Here is a 19408-nt window from a genome sequence, read left to right as displayed (position 1 = left end):
GAGGAGCCTGCCAAGTCTCCAAGTTTGTGTGTGCCTTTTCAATAATTCAGTGGGAATGTTAATCACAGGGTTGTGCTGTTGTTCCTGTACGAGCTCGATTGCTTCTCACATCCCACCAACATTTGTTTTTTCACACTCAGCTCAGCTGTCTGGCAATAGCCATTTGCTGCTCACCTTTACTTGCCTTGCCATTAAAGAGCTCATTAATGCACCCCATCCTTGCTTTCTTTGGGATGAAAAGATTTCCATTTCTGTCTTTTATCAGCTTTCACAGTGCTTACATCCTGTCCTCCCTTCACCATGCAGTGCCCTTTTCTAATGAGCTCTTCCCTCCTGGTCCGTCTCATCCATTAAGATCTGTCTGTGAGTGTTGTCCCCTGCATTGTCCTGCTCATCTCCTGGGCTCTGTTCTGTGCCTATCATATTCCTCAGTTTTTTCAGCTGTGAAATGAAGCAATCAGCCCCACATACAACATCCACATTTCTTCCCACCTCACTTGCTTTCCTAGCAGCCCTCCAGTCTGGCTCATCACACCAACAGCATCCAGCCTTGACAGACTCCTCCATCCTTGCAGAAGCCCCTGGACAGCTTCATCTGATCTGCAGAAATGTGATGGAATGCCTCAGTTTGTGTGTGGTGCCTGCAGCTTGTCTCTTCTGGGGGCCTCTTGAATCTCTTCCTCTCTCTCAGCATTGCTTTTATGCAGCTGAGCTCTCCTTGGGCATCTCCTGCCTTGCAATCAAGAGCTCCCAGCCCATCCAGGAGGCCTCTCTGGGTACTGCAAAAGCTCCTCTGTGGTCTCACAAGTAAACACTGGCACTCTTCATGTGATGCAGCTAAATTAATTAATCTTGTTCCACCACATTTGGAGCCTAGACACAAAGGTTTCCATTCCCTGAAGCTGGAGCTTAAAGTCTGCTTGTCCCAAAAGTGCCCTCCTGCCCCACCTGGGATTTGTGTTGCAGTAAGATTGGAAGAGTGGCAGTAGAGCAGCTTTTGGGAGTAGCTCCAAGAGGCTGGCAGAGCCAACAACCCTCTGGAAAAGTGGCCATGGGCACAAACCATCTGCCACCATCCAGTTGAAACATCCCTGGTGTGTCCAGCTCAGCTCAGGCTGACAAAGAGCTTGTGTGCACAAACCCAGTTGTGCTTTGGGTTTTTTTCCCCTGCCGTCTCAGGTGCTGCAATTTATTACCTCTCCATGCAAACCTTGTCTCACTTATATCCTCAGATCATTCTGAGTGTAACAACACTCCCACCCACCACAGATGTTACACACACACACACACACACACACCTCTGTTTAGGAAATCCCAGGCAGAAACACAGCAGTCCCAGGAATGACAAACCCTTTGTGAGCTGAGAGCTGACAAGCCCTGAGCTACTCCACAGCTGCCTCCAGCCTTGCAGGACAGCCACAGCTCCTAAAAGAGCAGTGCAGACTCCAGGGCTCTGGGCATGGCATGGCAGGAGGCTGGCAGCAAGGGCTGGGGAGTGCAGGTGTCTGGTGTGGCCTCTCCAAATGTATTTCCCTGGCAGAGCTCACAGCCAGGACGGACAGTGAGATGGCTTCTGATCTCCCACCATCTCACACTTGGGTCCTGAAGACCAGACATGTCCCAGCACAGCTGTCAGGAGTGGAGAAGCAGAGATGGAGGTGCTGGAGAAGAGAAACCAGCTGATGTGGTGAAACACTTTTGGCTCTTCTGGCTGAGGTGACTGAGAAGTCCTTGCCCCAGGGTGGCTTTGGAGAACACACACCCAGAAGAGCCCATCTGTGGCTAAGAAGGACTGGTCCTTCCATCTCTGAAGCTGCCAGGAGATGGATTCACCCACTGGTGTGAAGGCTGAGCCAGTCCTACTTTTCTGCAAAGCCACAGATGTACATGGGTGGAGATCCAGGTCTGAGAGATCGGTTGGAAGCATAGCACAAAACCCTCACAAAGAAGAATAAACCAAAACATCACAGAATGCCAGCAAGTGGGAGGAGACAGCTTATCCAGGGAGCTAATTTAGCTGGAAGGAAATGGGAAGGATGCAAGATGTTCTCTTATTAAGAAAGAAAAACAGCATGCAAGAGCAAGGAACCAGAGGTTGCAGTGCCTGATAGAAAGTGAGGCTGATGTGTTCGAGTTTAAGAAGCCAAAGCAGAGTGGGGACAGATTCTGGACCCAGAACAAAAGCTGTTTCTACCCAAGCTTGAGAGGCAAAGGTTAGGATGAGACTTGCAGAGACCTGGAAGCCACTGAGGTGGGTGAATTGTAAGTGGCACCGTGTTTAATCTGAGCAGAATGCATGAAACCAGATAATGTAATTGAAAGGGTTATTTAAAATGAGTATTCAGAGGGAAAAATAAAGCATTGCAGAAAAAAAATTAATACTTAGCACTTGAAATGTGCTTGGCATCTTCAAAAACTGGTCAGCCATTAACTCATTGCTCCTCTGCTCAGTCCAAAGGCTAATAAAAAGGAACGGTTCATTTAGTTATTTCACAGCTGAGCTTCTCAATAAGGCATCAGGAAGTGATTGCTGCTCTCCAGCATGTAAGTAAATAAACAGTTGGAAGCAGGAAAACACAAAATCCTCTCAGTGTGGTCACAGCTTCATGCTCCTTCCTTTACCTTGAGTTTGTCCAGAACAGACCTGTGACAGGCAGTTTGTCTGGAGGGCTGGCAGGGAGCGTGCCATGGATGGGGGCCAGGCTTCCAACAGCTCCAGCACTTGGTGCCTGCTGCCCAGGAGCTGCCCCTGTGCTCATGCCCACACGAGCAGGGATAGGGAATCTGCAGGGCTGGATGGGGTGGGAGACTGGGCTCGCAGAGACCCCACCTCTGAAGCCTGGTGCTCTTGGCAAGTGCAGAAGCTGAGGGAACCAGGCAGCCTTTTGTACAGCAATGAAGAGAAAAGTGTTTTATATTTGTTTTAATTAAAAAGCAAACAGTTCCTTTTGTGTTTGATGAAGAAGGGATTTCATAAACTCATCAAGGAAAACATGGCACACTTGCACCTTGGTGATTTCCAGCCTCTTTTCTTGGCAGCAGCACTGGACGAGCTGAAAAGTGCCCGAGCAGCTGCCCCACTCACACCCCCCCAGCTGGGGGTGGCCAGGGGTCTGGGGGCTGCTCCTGGTCAGGCCTAAAGGGAAGCAGCCAAGAAGAGGAGGTGCTTGTCAGGATGAAGCCATTCAGCCTGACACATGATCAGTCCCAGAATGGGTGAACCACAAACCCACGGCATGGCAGGCACTGCCAAAGGCTCCACACTGTGCCCCAGGAACAGTTGCTCACTCAAAACAAGCAGCCACTGGTTTTGCCATCCACTTTGTGATGGTTTCTGGCCTTATCAGCTTAGACACCCCCTACAACACAGGCATCATCCCTCTGGGGAAATGGAGCTGCACAGAGGCTCAGCTGCCCCCTGGTTTTGGTGCAGTTATGCTCCAAACCCTGCTTTTCTGGGACACAGGTCTCTCACAGACCCTGCTCCAGGTGTCCCAGACCATGCCAGAGGGATTTCTCCACAGGATCCCACTGGGATGTGCAAGGTCTCCAGCTCACTCTGAGCTGCTGGGACAGCAACCAGGAGAAGGCAATGGTTCACTCATGACTTGCCCAATCCCAGTCCCAGCAGCAGAAACAAAGTCCTAGATGTTAGGGAGCTATTTTTCCACCCCACTCTTGTGTGATCCAAGAGGGGTACTGCTTTGTAGCAGAGATGCACAAGAATTAATCTCTGAAAGCATTTTTTGGGAAAAAAATACATCCCCCCAGGGCATAGGGCTGAACTTGGCTTTGCTTGGACGCGTCCAACAGCAGAATGGCCATCATCAAAAACCTTTGGTGGAGAAAGGGGTTGAGGGATCTTACATTCCTCTGGCTTTTTGCCCCAGGTACAGCTGGGGCTTTGAGAGAGCTCCTGCTCTCTCTTGGGCTTTGTGCTTTCTTTCTCTTTCTTTAAGTTTTCTTCCTCTTAAATGAGACATTCCCCAACTCTGCTGTGAGCAGAGCTCTGCGGACCCTGTGCTGAGAGGATGTGCCAGGTGAGAGCAGGAGGAGGTGATGAGCAGAGACACCTCAGCCCAGTGCCATCCCTGAGTGCCTCTGCCCTGAGGCTGGTTGTGCTTGAAGGAGGTATTTGGGTCAGGACCTCGATGATTTACAGTGCAGGACGCGTCCTCCTCATCATCTGGGGGACGGGGGAAAGCACTGAGCACAGAGACAGCAGCAGCCTCGACGGGTTGGTTAAACACCTTTCTGACAGGAGGAAATTTGGGATGTGGTGCGCTAAAGACGCCTTGTTAACTTCTGTGAAGCGCTCAGGCACAGCCGGGCGGCAGCTACACGTCCGTGGAGGCTCTGCCAGCCCTCCTCTGCCTGCTCCTGGCATAACGAGGCCCAGTGGGTGTGTGCAAACAAAGCAAGCATCTCTCTCGCCGGACCTCACGCATCATTTATAGCCAGCTTTCCCGTGGCACAAGAAACATTTACATGTGCCAGCATTAATTCTGAACGCCACTTCAAAGCCATCTCTGTCTGACGAACCCTGCGTGCTGCGCACAGCAAATTCCACCCCAAAAATAATTAGCAGCACACGCCACCAAAGCGTTACGAGGGGAGCGCAGCGCAGCACCTGCTGAAGCAAAATGAATGCCTGATTTATTTATTTTTTGCCGCTTTTTAGCAATATTCAGGCACTGATTCAAAGCTGTGCTCTGTTCTTTGTCGGGCCCTGGGAAGTGTAACGTTCCCACTCTGCTTCCCAGTCTGAGAAGACATTGAATTGGGAGGGTTATACTGAACCATGGAAAGGTTTGGGTTGCAAGGAACCTCAAATGCAATCTAGTTTCCACCTTCCCACCATGGACATGGGCAGGGCTTATGTTTTCCTTACATCACAACAGAGCTGTGAAAGACCCTGCTGATTGCTCCATGCCAGAGGTACCAGCTGAGAGTTTGGGTGCAGGCAGCTCTATCACCCTTCCTCTGAAGCTGCACAAGCCCAGACTTTCGGGATGCTGTCACCAGCTGACCAGTCATAGGCTGGTGGCTGGGAGCAGAACAGGACTCACCAAGTCTCACCCTGGCCTGACATTCCCACAGAGCCTTCAACCCTTGCATAGGATCAGTCTCACTAAGAAAAAAGGAAATTGGAAATGAGATCAGGAGTTGAAGCATTTGGTGCCCCTACCAGCCATGGTGCCCCCACCCTGTGCTGGCTACAGGCAGCCCAGCTGTGAACAGCTCAGGGGACAGAGCTGGCTGCACTGAAATGATTTCTTTAACCTCTGTCAGAGCTGCCCAGCAGCTCACAGCAGAAGGAACAGCATGTTTAGCTCAAAGCCTGATATAGTGGCATTGCCGTGGAAGACCCAGGTCACAAACCACCATGGACCCATGGACCAAACCTGGAGGTGGCTGTGGGCACAGGGGGAACATCTGTGTCAGGATGGTGCTGGGATCCTGTATTCTCCCAGTTCTGTGCTTTTGGAGTGGAAAGGAAGGTGCTTTGCAGGGCTCTGCTCTCAGCCTGTGCGTCTCTCCAGCATCAAACCATGGAATTCAAATTGTCAGTCTCTGCCTTGTTAGGATGCAAGGGGTTAAACTGTTCTTCCTATGCAAATTAAGCTTAATTAATCCTTTTCATCAGTTGCAAATATACCTTCTGAACCCTATTAAAAACATGAATATGCAAATTCAGACCTTTTTTAATACTCATTTTCAAGGACTTGGAGTCAGGCTTGATTATTCGATTCCCGTTAACAGCCTGTAAAACCTGGTGCAAAATTTAATTTCCATTTTAAGTTACAAAAAAAAAAAAAGGAATCTGTTGGTAATTAAGCTAATTACAGTGTTACACTAAAGAGGAGACAAACAAGGAGGACAAGATCATTCATTACATTTAACACTGGTTACAGGACCTGGGGACTGTCCCGAGTTAACTGTGAAGCCAGGAAACAGCAGTGACATAAACAGGGTGTATGTGAAGAGGCTGTGGCTTTTGGGGGGACTGGTGCTTTCCTTACCTTGGGAACAAACCTGCTTCAGTCCCATGAGTCATTCTTCTCCTTCTTTTAAGGACAGAAGCAAGGAAGAGGAGGTGCAAGCCAGGCTGGAGGCACCCTGCCAGTGCTGTGGGCTCTCTGCATGATCAGGAACATGCTTGAGGTTGGAGTTTCAAAGTAACCTGTAGAACCACCTTCTCTGTCAGAGCTGAGCATTCTGTGCAGGTGAGATTTCCATCTTGCCTGAGCACTTTCTCTGTGTGTGGAGTGCAGAGGACGGGTGGTTTGCTGACAACTCCCTTTGCACTGCCAAAGCCATACGGGAAGGGACAGGACAAGAACTCTGCATGCAGAGACATCTACAGACTGCTGCTCCACAGCCATACTGGGGAGCAAATAATGACCAGGATGTGACCTCCTATTGCTCGTACCCATGGCCAGGACATGTTGGGAGATGCCATCCAAACCACTCAGAGCACACCACCCAAACCTCCCTTGTGGTCACTCATCAGAGCTGGGCACTCAGTGCTGGTGGCTCTCAACTTGCCCATCGACCGTCCTCTGTGCCTCCAGGCTTTGCCTCCATGCAATTAAAAAAAAAAAACAGCAATGCTATAGACTGCTAATTATGTTTTACCACCATGGTGGTCTCTTAAAATCAGTCCTTAGAATACCCAGCATCTATTCTGCACTTGGTGCTTCCTAGTGAGTTTGCAAAGTTAATTTGTGCCTTACCAGAGCTGTAGTCCTCACCTCAGGGCAGCAGCACAGCCTGGTGGGCTCCGGTGAGGGGTGGCACACATCACATAGGGGATGCTCTGCCCACAGGTCAGGGCTCAGTGCCCAGGACACCAGTGCAGGACACTCCAGCACTGAACCAGCATGTTGGCATTACCTCCAGATGTACCCAAAGACATCCAACACCAAACCCAGGGGATTGGTGCTATCTGGGCAGCTTTTCTCGCTCCTCCTCATCCCAGTGCAGCCACCAGGACAAGCAGCTCAGCTCCACGTGGATTTGGCTCATTCCTCACCATTGCCTCCTCTCCAGGGCTGTTCCTTCCCCTGCCAGGACTCGTGGCAAGAGGAGCTGTCACTTCAGAGCACGGCACTCACGGGCAGCTCTGCCTTGCAACAGCGCAGCGGAGCAGGAACCCATCATGTACACACCCAGGGGCTGCAGCGTGACTCCCAAAAAGGAGCTGGGGAAAGGCACAGGCACACAGAGGAGCCAGGAGAACCCAAAAGGAGATGAGGAAAGGCACAGGCACACAGAGGAGCCAGGAGAGCCCAAAAGGAGCTGGGGAAAGGCACGGGCACACAGAGGAGCCAGGAGAGCCCAAAAGGAGCTGGGGAAAGGCACGGGCACACAGAGGAGCCAGGAGAGCCCAAAAGGATCTGGGGAAAGGCACGGGCACACAGAGGAGCCAGGAGAGCCCAAAAGGAGCTGGGGAAAGGCACGGGCACATGGAGGAGCCAGGAGAGCCACACTGCAGAGAAGGATGAAGGAGGGACAGTGTGATTCACCATCACCCCATTGTGAAAAAGGCTGTGCATGGTCAGTGGGGAGTGGGAGGCACTCCCAAAATGAAGCACCCAAGTGACATCCATGGTCTGTGTTTCTTTTAGGAAGGCCACTCCTTGGCAGTGGTTATGGAGCCTGGCAGATGAAGCAGTCACTACCAGCAGAGTGAAGTATCTGCCATCATACAGCACAAATGTCACTCAGCAGATGCTCCTTAAGAGGAAAGGTTCATCTGCCAACCTTCAGAGACTTTCATCTGCCTGGAGGACATTTCCCACCATGCTGATACCAGAAGTTTCTGACCACATCAATGGAGTGAGACAATAGAGATGATAAGGGAAATGTTCTCACCCTCTAGCCAAGCCCTTTGACCTGCCTGGTGCATCTTGTCAACTATATCATATTTTGGGGGGAGTCAGGGATGCAGAATTACCTTCTCAGTCCCTGCAGGCAATCAACTTGCTCCCCGAACCATGAGATATGATTGCCCTTATTACTTTGGTTTGCATAGCAGTGAGCCTTGTTAATGGTAATAAAATTATCCAGTCCTTATTTAAATCCTACAGCCGTCTGTGTTTCCATGACCTCCCAATGGTCTCTGGCTTTGCTCCAGGCTGAAGAAGCAATAGAAGGACCAGGAAGGAAAAAGAGATGGTGGGAGGATTAAAGAAAAAAAACCCAGAACAATAACAAGCAACAGTCAACAAAGAGAATTCAAAGTGAAACACGGAATATTAAAGAGTGCTCAATCAATCAGCTGGAGAGTTCAAAAAAACATAACCTGTCATGAAGAGAAGGAAGCAGCATCAGGTAAAATTAGCAACTCTAATAAACTCATCAGCACTGGAGCCTGGGCCAGGAAACAGCACAGGGAAGATGAAGGAGTTGGTAGAGACTTGAGCCCATGTTGGGGATGCAGAAGAAAACTGACACAACCCAAGGCAATGTGCTTTGGTGGAGGAATGTGGTTTGGGTGGAGACCAAAGACATGGGCTGCTTCCGAGCCCTCCAGCAGAAAGAAGCTACCTTTGTGCTCCTTAAATTACATGCCAGCATTTTAAAGTGTATTTTCCTTCTGTTTTGTTCCTTGTACTTGCTCTGAGGGAAAACACACACAGAAGGAAGGCTGGAGACACGACACCGTGTGTGGAGGGAACAGGAGGGGCTGCTGGCACGGCCTGTCCAGGGCTGGGCTTTGGCCAGTGATCTTTCTGGAGCAAAAATCTCCTCTTTCTTTTGGATAAAAGACCGTACCCCTGTCCTTTTAAATAACATCTGCAAACCTCCAGAGTAGCAAGAGATTTTACAATAATAATCCCCGAAAAGAGAAACAAGAACTGGAAAACCCCCAAGCAGCCAAGAACTGTTTTAATGTAACCAAGCTCCAACACAGATTTCCATCAATTTTGCAGCAAACCTGAGTCATGAAATTAAAAGTAGCATCAGCATATTTCCTATTAGCTATGGTTCCTTTTTCAGAACAGATCATACATTCCTACCCTATTTTTCTAGACACTTGTGTCAATGCGATATCATCAGATGCCGTTCAGTCTTTCCTCTTAGCCTGAAAAAAGCTTTCCTGCTGGGAAGGATGGGATTTTAATATTTTAAAAAGACTTTGTGAAAAAGCTTTGCTGATTTTTTATTTATTTATTTATTTATTTAATATCCCTCCCCTGATCAGAGTGGGTGCATTTTGTAGATTTTAAATATCATGCAAGTTTTAGCAATGCTGCTATTAAATCTGAATCTGCTGTCACAGCAGGCAGCAGGAATGTGATTCACACCAGCACAGAGAGCCTGTTTCGTCCTCCCAGCTCATGTCTTTAGCTACAGTCACCTGGCATCAGACACCACCACTGTTTTCCCAAGATCTCTGCACAGCTAAAAGCTCCAACAGAACCAATCCTGCCCTGGCTGTGCCCTCTCACACCCCGAGCAGCAGGGGTCTGGCATCAGCTCTGTGATGTCTGAGGAAGGCTCTTGCCTGTCACACCCTGGGGTTTATTTTGACACCTCTGCCCATCAGCCCAGCTCACACCACTCTCAGCTGCCTCTGAGCCCACTGCTGGGTTGGGAAATGAAAAGGGCAGGTGCTGCTCAGTGTTTGGAGCGAGCAAAGGGGAGCAATGGAGAACTGACAGCCTGGCTGGCACTGCAGCTGTTCAGAAATGGAGGTGGCTTCTCCTTCCATCCATGCCCCGTTTCTTCCATCCACCCATCCCCTGCTCTGCTCCTGCCCTTCACTCTCTAGGCACCCACCTCCATCACGGCTCCAATGCTCTCCCCCTTCTCCTTCCTGTGCCTCTATTGTGTTACATGGAGAAGATCCAAAACTAACATCCACAAACTCCAAACTTCTCACGGCTCGTCCCAAAAGGGTTTCCCTGGCTCCTTCTTGGGCATCGCACACTTCCAGGACAACGCCAACAACACGCGACGACACCAAGAGCCAGGAGACACAAAGCAGGTGCAAAAGGCTCCAGGTTCAGAGATGTAATGTGCCTTTAGGAGAGGCACAAATCTGGTGAAACCTGCCTTAGCCCAGAGCTCTGCTGCTTCAGCTGACAGCTCTGTGTCAGTTTGGTGTTTGTATATGCACACAGATGTGCAGGGCTGGTTTGTAGCAGAGCAGGAACTCATGAGCAGTTTGAGTGAAGGGAAGCTTCAGGCAACACTGCAAACAAGATGGTGCTCTGACACACACACACACACACACACACACACACACAAAATCCTGCAGGCATGCACCAATAAATCATATTTCACAACCTACAGCATGTAAACCCAGCCAGTGTGCACAGAAACACAGCAAGCACACACGTGCTTGTGAGAACTCCTGCCTCTCCCCTCCAACCAACTGCAAATTTATTATCCAGCTCCCAAGATTTTCTATAAGGATTTTCCATAAACAAGGCTGGAGCTTTGCAAGTGATGAGCCAAACCCAGATGGGACTTGTGCCCTCATCACGTGGGGTGGTGGCAACTGGGATCTCTTTGCACTGCCTCAGGGGGCTGCACTCATGGAGGGGGGATGCAGGGGGTGGTGAACACAGTGGCAGCACCTTTGATGGGCTGCTCAGCCCATGTAGCTTATAAAGAAAGAAGCAATCATGGAAAAATTCAGTGTCACAGTTATTCCTTGCAGCTCCCTCATGGCTCAGACAAGCAGGATAATGACAGATGGGAGCTGCTGTGGTATCAGGTACAGCCATAGGTTTGCAGCTGCATCCTGAATTCAGTGTTGGAACTAGAAACTGGGGAGTCTCAGCTCCTCATCCATGGCCCACAGGTGGCCCAAGTGGCTTGCAATGGTCACATCCCCACATGAAAAACTCCCGCATTTCCAAGTGTGAGCCTTAGAGATGTCAAGCTTCCCAAAAATTCCAGTTTTATGTCCAGCATAATGCCATTCCAGCATAATACCATGAGCAGGGCAGGGACGCTGCTGATAGTCACCCAGCAGCTCCCCAAGCCACGGACGGGTGCTGCACCACACCAGCACACCCAGCCAAGCACCCATCCTCACCACACACCTCTCCCAGCCACGCTGCCACATTAAACCTAGTTGAACAAATCAGTCTTGCTGGGAGAACAGGGAGCAGAGCAGTAATTCATGTCTCCTCCCCACTGGAGGCGTCTCGGAAGCCTACTGTGTGTTCTCTCCCAACTTATTATCCTTTCACTCTCGGGAGGCAACTTTCCAGCGGGCAGAACGTGTTTTCCCTTGTCGCTCTCCAGCATCGCTTCTCGCCTCACCTGTGTTTTGCTAAGATAGAGGGTTTATTGTAAACTTATTAATTACTTCATTTCTCCTGCAAGGAGCCAGGAGAAGAATTTTCCGCGGCAGCCAGGATCTGCTATTGTGTTGGCGGCGGAGCTGAATGCGGCTGACGTCATGATTCATTTTCCCCATGACTGGGGAAGGCGACTCTCCGTGCCGCGCCGTGCATATGAATCAGGCAGCCTTCCCCTGGCACAGCATGCCCAGCAATCCATCTTCCACCAGGACTTCTTCAAGCAGAAGAGAAAATGACAAACTTTTGCTATTGCGCTTCCCTGCAGAGAGGAGAGTTGGGGAGTTGGGGGCTGCAGCCTCCCCAGACCTCATGTTTGTCCCTCCACCTCTTGATCAATAGCAGATAGGGTCAACAGCAGATGCTTTCCATGCCTGTAGACACATCAACAGGTGTCCAAGTGACTCCGGCATGCCTGGCCAACCCTGCAGTCACTGCAAGTGTCTCAGCTAACTTTCTAGCCTGCTCACTGCTACCTTTTCTCCAAGCCTAGGGAGTGTGTTCCTGCTGAAATCAGGGGGAAATCAATATACACAGAAGTTTATAGCAAACTGATTTGATTTAAGGCAGCCGGGGTTGGGACTAAATGATCTCTAACATCCCTTCCAACCCAAACCATTGATGATTCTATAAATCTATGAATGAGACTTGCCTGGAAAAACAGATGTAATGATGTCCTCCCTTTGCGAAGCACATCAGACCATTGATGTGCTCATCCTCTACATGTGGGAGAACACAGCAAGGCACAGAGTGCATCCCAAATAAGAGTCATACATCCAGTTTGGGCAGTGACAATTTATTGTTATGATAGAAGCACTACATCCATTATAACACAAAATGTCAGACTTCTGGGGACGCTCCACCCTCCATGGAGGGGAGGAGGAAGGAGAGCTCCCAAGACAGATACCCACAGGGTGGTGGCAGGCAGCAGGCCAAAGCCACCAGCATTGAACACAATGGAGCCCAAACTGCTCCTTTCTACTTTCTACAGTCCTGAGATAACCAAGAGCCCTAAAATCTCAATAAGAGAGTTTTGGTTCCCTCAGTAAGGAACCAAAAGCATGGCAGTGACTGAGCCACAGAGGTGTCAGCACAGGTACAGGAGTTTCAAATGGCCATTTATGTTTGTGCTTGTCTGCTGAGTGATGGCAGACTCAGGTCACTGATATCTTAAAAATAATTTCAAACTTGCTGAGTGATGAGATGTTTGCAAGAGCAAGAGATTTTCCCTGGGTCTCTGTCCTCAAGGACCAAGCCCTTGGCTGCCATTAGAAGAGGACAACCAGCAGGAAGCACCAGCCTGATGCTGGTTTGTCTGTTTGTTAGGGCTCAGATTTAGGGAATCCTTTTGGGAAAAGCTGTGAATGGTGATGCTGGGGCCCGTATTCCCAGACAGAGAATCTGGGTAGTGATGAACACATGGCCCAGTTCAAAGGCAGGGATTGCATCCTGTCACAGGAGGGCCCTGGGATGGAGCTAGACTTGCCCTCTCACAGGAGGAAAATTATGCTTTTCAGAGGAATTGGTGGGATTTGTAACTCAGCGTGAAAGAAGGGGGAATAAGGAGTTCCTTGCAAAACAGAAACAACCCAAAAGCACAAATAAAGGGTGGTGAACAGGAGAATTTTTCCTTGCTACCTCAAGTGTCCTGCCCAGGAGGGCGAAACCCTGGCTGGCAGCTGGCAGTGGGACACTAAGCAATGGTCTGGCGGCTGAAGAGGTCGAGGGTGAGGGCGCTGAGGAAGGCTGGGATGCTGTCCTGGCGCAGCAGGTGGAGCTCGATGAGCTCCCGGATGGTTCGTGAGAACTCCGTTTCCAGAAGCTGCATTTTTCCACCAGAGGAGCTGGAGGCCTAAAGGGAAAGAAGAACAAGCCCATTAATACCAGACGGTTTTAATTCACCTGTGTGACACAGGAGCAGTGTGACCCTGAAGCCTCCTTTGGCACGGATCCGCTGTCACTAAGGAAGGACGTGGCATCTCTTTGGCACATGGCATTCCTGAGTCCTGCATCCCAGTGTCCCCATGCAGGACCCCTGGGAGCCTTCCCTGGTGACAAATGTGGCACTGGCAAGATGAGGGGTTTGACCATCCTGGAAAGAACCTGTGCTGCCAGCACAGAACAGAGGTGGCCACATCAGTCACCAACACCACCCAGAGTGTGGGGAGTTCTGCACAGGGGTTTTCTCTCTGAGAAAATACTTTTCCCTGAAGTTATGCTACTTTTGTAGGAGGGAGCAGACCTGTTCCTAATTAGCATAACTCCTTCCCAATGAGTACTGATCCATCCTGCATCCCTGAAGTGTTTAAATCAGCCTAGCAGCACACAGCCAAAACCTCCAGAGGAATTATTCCAGGGATGCTCTCAAGAAAATATGGAAACTCAACATGTGGGAAGACACTACAAATCTCCTGTAACATATAAAACAAGCAAAAAAAAAAAAAAAACTAAATGCAAGAGAAATAAGGAATGCTTGAAGCTTCTCTTGCCCCCGGAGGCACAAAAGCAGCTTGTTTATTAATAAACAGCAAAAACATCACAGTGCAAATGCTAATTTTTTTTCCCCTGCCATTTTCCTCTTCAAAATACTCCCATTCCTAATTGCTTTGCAGCTCTGATTCCTGTTGGAGGAATGGATAGCATGGGTGGGATAGCATTGGTGGTACCAGGCATGGCTGGCAGCCCCCTCCTCAATCCAAGGATGCCAAGACCCAAAGCGGAAGATTGCCATGTGAGAGAAAACATGGCTTTAGCTGCTGAGAGCCCTAGGGAACCTGCTTCCTTCCAATTCCATGTTCTCAAGAGTCTGGACACATTTGATTATGAGCTCTCCATGTTTGGGTCACTATGGATTGTGAGGAGTGCAAGGTACAGAGGATGCCCCTGTCATCCCTGAGCCAGGCAGGGAATCAAAACAAGTTTTTCACATGGAAAAGTGAATTAGCTTTTGTTTAGATCTTTGATTTGCCTGGGTTGTTTTTCAGCAAATCCTGAGCTTTGATCTGCTGCTTACTGGAGCTACCTGATACCTCCTGTGCACCTGAGGTAGCCCTGGACCAGATCAAAGAGGGAAGAGATGGCAGATGAAGGAGCCAGCTGGAGGCATCAGGAAGGATGCAAATTCCCAGCACACGTAAAGCTAGAGGTGTCACAGCAGAGCAGAAGCACAGGAGCTGGGTGCTGTGGCAGCAGCACAGGCTTTATTTTGCAAATCCTCCCTGGATTCAGCTGATGAGAAGTGCCAGTTCTGGAGGAAGGTCCGAGTATTATGAATGCATCACTTGCATCTCCAACTCTCTCAGCGCCGAGTTGGATTCATCTGAAATGGGAATTCAAGCTCTGTATGAAATACACAGCCTCCCATTGCAGATTTAAAACACTCTTTGGGCACAGAATTAATTTTCTAAGAATTTACAAGCAAATCCATTAATTGGTTTACTAGTTTAATTAATTAAACTAAATTCCTTAAGAAATTTAGCATCCAGTGCCAGACCATTTGCTTGTGTTTTATGACCTCAAAAATAGAGCAACATAAACGTTTTAAATTTCCTCTACTTTGAGCTCGCTGGTGTTACAGGTGAAGGCTACATTTGAATATCTTCTCTTTTTTTATGAGATTAATGGTAGTTTCTCTCTACTATTCTTCATAAATGAAGCTTCCTCCTGCAGCACAGGCAGAAGAATAATGTTCAGAGAAAGTTATGTGGATAAATAAATATGTGCTTTCAAGAAGATTGCTATTTCCCATTGAGTTTTCTCAGCTCAAGTGAGGCACCATCCTCCCTCTCACCCCCATGGCCTCTGTCTCCCCAGGAATTCTAAAAAAATCAAAGAAAACCCCCAAATGCTTCCAAACCTCAGACATCTCACCCAGGTTTCTTATGATTACTTCTGTAACAGGCACAAGGCGAGAAGGCAGCCACTTGGAAAAAAAGCAATTCTTCCTCTGCCAGTAGATGTTTACATGTGAACTTAGAGGATGGATGCACTTGCAGTGCAGCTCATTCAATCTCACACTGCTTTAAAAAAATGGAGAAACTTTTTTTCCCCCCCAGGAGTGTTTTAAAATTGCTATCATTGTAACTTTTCTTATTATTTGTTTTTATTGCTTTTTTTTCTTTACCCATCTGTTCATAATGTAGTATAGACTGGGATATATAGATAGATTTGCTGCTTTGGGTTCAACAGCGGGAGTACCTCTGCAGCCTGTGCTTTACAAATAAAGTGACTATATGAAATAATAGCAATATGTTCCCATTAATTCACAGGATTTCTTTTCAAAAGCCTGCCTGGTGCACTTGCTGGCAGAGAGGGAAGTGCCCGAGGCAGGAACAGGAGCGAGCAGGGGATCAGAGCAAGGCAGGGAGATGCACAGGGGTGTGCAGGAACTGAGGGGGAGGACATGGGGGGATGCTCTGCTGAGTGAACGCTGCAGGGTCTGGTGTTCCACACCATTCTGGATCAATGCAGAGCATACCTGTGGTTCCAGCTCTAAAAACTGTATTTCTGAAAATAAGAAATACGAAATTTCTAGCAGTTCAAAGCTGCAAGGGCATTCCAGTCCTCCACTGTTCATAGCCAGGATTCCCTCCACCCATTTTTTGTGGGTCTCAGATTCAGTCAAAGAAAGAAACTGAGAGTTTCTAGCCAGGCAAAAGCCTGGGAAAGAGCTGGGAAAGAATGTAAATAATTCTTTATCTCTCTTGTTTTTCACATTGTTTATAGTTAAGTTCTATCACTGTGCATCAAGCACTCTGCACCAATGGTGGTGGGTTGTTTTCACTTCAGAACCAATGGATTCAATCCTTGTGAAGCTCTGTGTAAAAGAGCAGTGTATTTTGAATAAATCGGAGTTTTACTCTCAGCAGCCTTCTGAGTCAGAGTCTTCTCATTCCCGTCCTGCCTCGACAGCGACAATTTTTAATATTTTTTTCTTATTTATAAAAAGTCTCAACCCTCAAAGCAAGCTGCTGGAGATTCCTGCTGCAGGTGCCAGCACAGATCAGCTATTCACAGCACACTTCATGTATCACAATCACCATTCACTCTGCTGCTGCATTCCCTAAAATTTTAAGTTTAGAGGGAGCCAAAGGCCACCCCAACCCATCTAGGATTAAAATGCAAAGCTGAGAGGAGCATAAACAAGTGTCACTGATCCATGGGGATAGTCCATGAGTGGGAATGGGGTGAGAGAGACCAAAGCATGTTCAAACCCAGCCCTGACTGCTCTGTGCCCAACACTACTGACATCACTGTTATAGTGTGCTGTTGCTCTTAAAGAGAAAAAAAAAAAAAGCAGAAAAAAAAGAAAGAAAAAAGCATCAACATTTAGAGTGAAGCTGAATATATGGGATCAAAGGAAAAGATGGATCTTTGAGTCTCCCCATCCACCCCAGAGGCAATGTACAGAGGAGTCAATGCAAGAGGACATTTTGGGGACCACCATAATGCTTCACTCTCCCTTTCCTCTCTGTGCTGGGCCACACAAGTGCAGTGGTTCCCTAGAGATGTAAATATTCCCTCCAAACCTCAGTTTCCCTCAGCACAGAGCAGCAGCTGATCACGGTGAGAATATCATCTCTCAGGTACTCTGTACATAGCTCTATATTGGTTTCTTCTAATTCATGGCAAAAGTCTGGCTCACTAAACTACCAAGATTCAGGTCTCTGTTATGTTTTATTCAGATCTCAAATACTTGCAAAAGGAAAGAGTTCAGCTTTTGCTAAGCTCCGTTGCCAGTTTAGTCTGATTTAAGGGCTATGGGGACCTTTTCTAGAAAAGCAAAGGAAATCACTCCTTGCCCAATGTTACTGCACACCCAGCTCTGCTGAGGTGGGTGGGATGTGACTCTGGTTGTAGATTTGAAGGGAGCCTGTTTGTCTCCTTGCAGGCTGTGCTACCCCCCAGCAACCAGATCAGGGGGCAAATCTCTGTATATTGTAAAGCACAACAACACTGGTCTATTTAGCACAGAACAACATGAACCTGCAGTAGCTGCTCTGAGAAAGGAGCTGTTAGCACAACTGTTTCTTCAGGGGAATCAAGATCAGCAGCCACCTGCCAGAAGGAAACATCATAAATTTTCCTCTTAACCCTGGAAACCAGTAAATTATTCAAGGCTTTATAGTTCGGATATACATGTAAAAATCTCTCCAAGAACCACCAATGTGGTAGAAAAGCAGTTTCTTCTCTCCATCTCAGCAAGGAGCAGATGATGTGGAGGAGCAATAGGATTCCCAAATGTCCCGTTGGGAGATGGACCTGCAGCTGGATGAACTGGGCTTGTAAAACTGGAACATATGGACTGTAAGAGGCTCTTAACTACTGCCACTTCAGTAACAGGTACAGGACTCTGCACTGCTCCTGCTGAGATGGCTCTTTGCACCCGTGCTGCTGTTGCACACAAGCCTTTCCTGAAAGCCAAAACCCAGCATTTCCTTCTCTGATTCCTCCAAGGGGACCGATATGGAAAGTGTGACAGTGTCTCCTTTGGTCACTCACAAGCTACCACGTGGTTCAGAAGTGCACTCTCGCCTAGATACACTCAGGTTTTATTTTCTTGTACACCCTTTCCTCTTCTCTCTGACATATTCTGGTAGCTAAAAACAATGGCTCCGAAAGTGCCATCAGCTATAAACTGGCATGCAGCATGAGTTTAATCACACAAAGGTTGCTTCTTGAAAAATACAGGTTGAGCATCTATCCCAAGGTCATGTAGATCTTCAGACACTGGAATAAGACTGAAAAGAGGGTGGCTGCACACTCCAAGGAGAGAGATGGCATAGGGACTTGGTATCATCAGAAAGTATGGAGCAGAAATGCAGAAACAGAGAAAAATTCTGCACAAACTGAATCCTATACAACAAAATTCTATACAACTTGAGATTTCAAAATGAAGTGAGGATTTTCTACCTCTGATTTACACACTGAGAAAACACAACTGCCTTTGGGGATGCAAACCATGCAGGATATGTGTTCCTGCAACTTCAAACACACACATCCAGTGTCATAGGTGGAGCTCCTGAATGGGTTTTGGCAAGTTGACAACAGGGATAGTGGAGCTTTGTGCCAGGCACAGCAGGCAAGACAGCTGTGTCTCAGCTTGGGAACAGAGGAGCTTCAAACACCTCCACAGCATGCAGAAGGATGAAGTCCAGGGCTTTGGCAGGGCTGCCAGAGCCACCCCTTGGCGTGGTGACAAACCTTTGCTTTGCAGATGCCGTTTGGCCACGCTGTATGGCAGACGGTGCTTTCCAAGGCTAAGATGTATTGGGGTCAAAAGGAGCAAGTGAATTATTGCCTGGTGACATTTACCCACTGAATGTATCTCGAAGGCCCCATCTCATCTGCTCTGCTCCTTCCATAAATCACTGTGCTGTGTCCCCACGGATGCCAGCTCTGAGCACACACAGCAACCAGCCCTTGTGCGCTGAGGGAAGGGGCACCACGGCTTCACACCCAGCACTCCACTGCTTCTCCCCGCTCTCTGCAGGTCCACAGGCTGCTCCAGCACCATGGGCCATGCTGTGGCTTCTGTGCCTGAGTTCTCAGTCCCCCTTTCCCTTCTCCTTGTGGTCCTCACCCTACCCTGAAAAGTGTTGTGCTGTCCACACCAACGTGGGTTATGGACATCTCCCATCAGATCGACCCCTTTGGCTATTTGCCCTCATCACATGAATCCCTCAGACCTCCTCTCCATGTGGGGCAGTCACCCCCTCTTCCCAAGGCCCCCAGGGTTGGCTGTTCCAAGTGATCACCTCCCAAAAGCTCCACAGCTCTATCACTGTGTGTGCCTCAGAGCCTTGGGCACACTGCTGGTGCTGAAACACCCTCAAATCCCAGACACCTTCCCCATGGCACACACAGCCTCCCTCAGCACCCACTAACACCCACAAACCCTGCCACAGTCCAACAAACCTATTTGAAATTTTCCTTTAAGAAGCTGCTGGCTCTGACCTTTAAATGAGAAAATCCTTTTGTTTCTGCCTCTTGCTTCAGATGCCGAGATTTTTCTAAATGTCAAAGGCCGCCTTGTCCACGTGCAGATGTTGAGGAGGGAAGCAGTGATGCTGAGTGGGCTGGCA

General features: G+C 48.6%; 1 protein-coding gene across 2 annotated transcripts in view; it reads right to left on the bottom strand.

Moving 5' to 3' along the window:
* Positions 1–12104: 12104 nt before the first annotated feature.
* Positions 12105–19408, bottom strand: part of MAD1L1 (mitotic arrest deficient 1 like 1) — a 347152-nt gene continuing 339848 nt past the window's right edge. For both annotated transcript variants that reach the window (XM_021539694.3, XM_021539693.4), the window contains exon 18: positions 12105–13176. In XM_021539694.3, the coding sequence (XP_021395369.2) occupies positions 13018–13176 (159 nt within the window). In that variant the 3' untranslated portion in view covers positions 12105–13017. The remainder of the gene's footprint in view (positions 13177–19408) is intronic.

This window comes from Lonchura striata, chromosome 14 (assembly GCF_050655825.1).
Source record: "Lonchura striata isolate lonStrDom1 chromosome 14, ASM5065582v1, whole genome shotgun sequence".
Taxonomy (NCBI): domain Eukaryota; kingdom Metazoa; phylum Chordata; class Aves; order Passeriformes; family Estrildidae; genus Lonchura; species Lonchura striata.
This window is presented reverse-complemented; position numbering and strand designations above follow the sequence as displayed.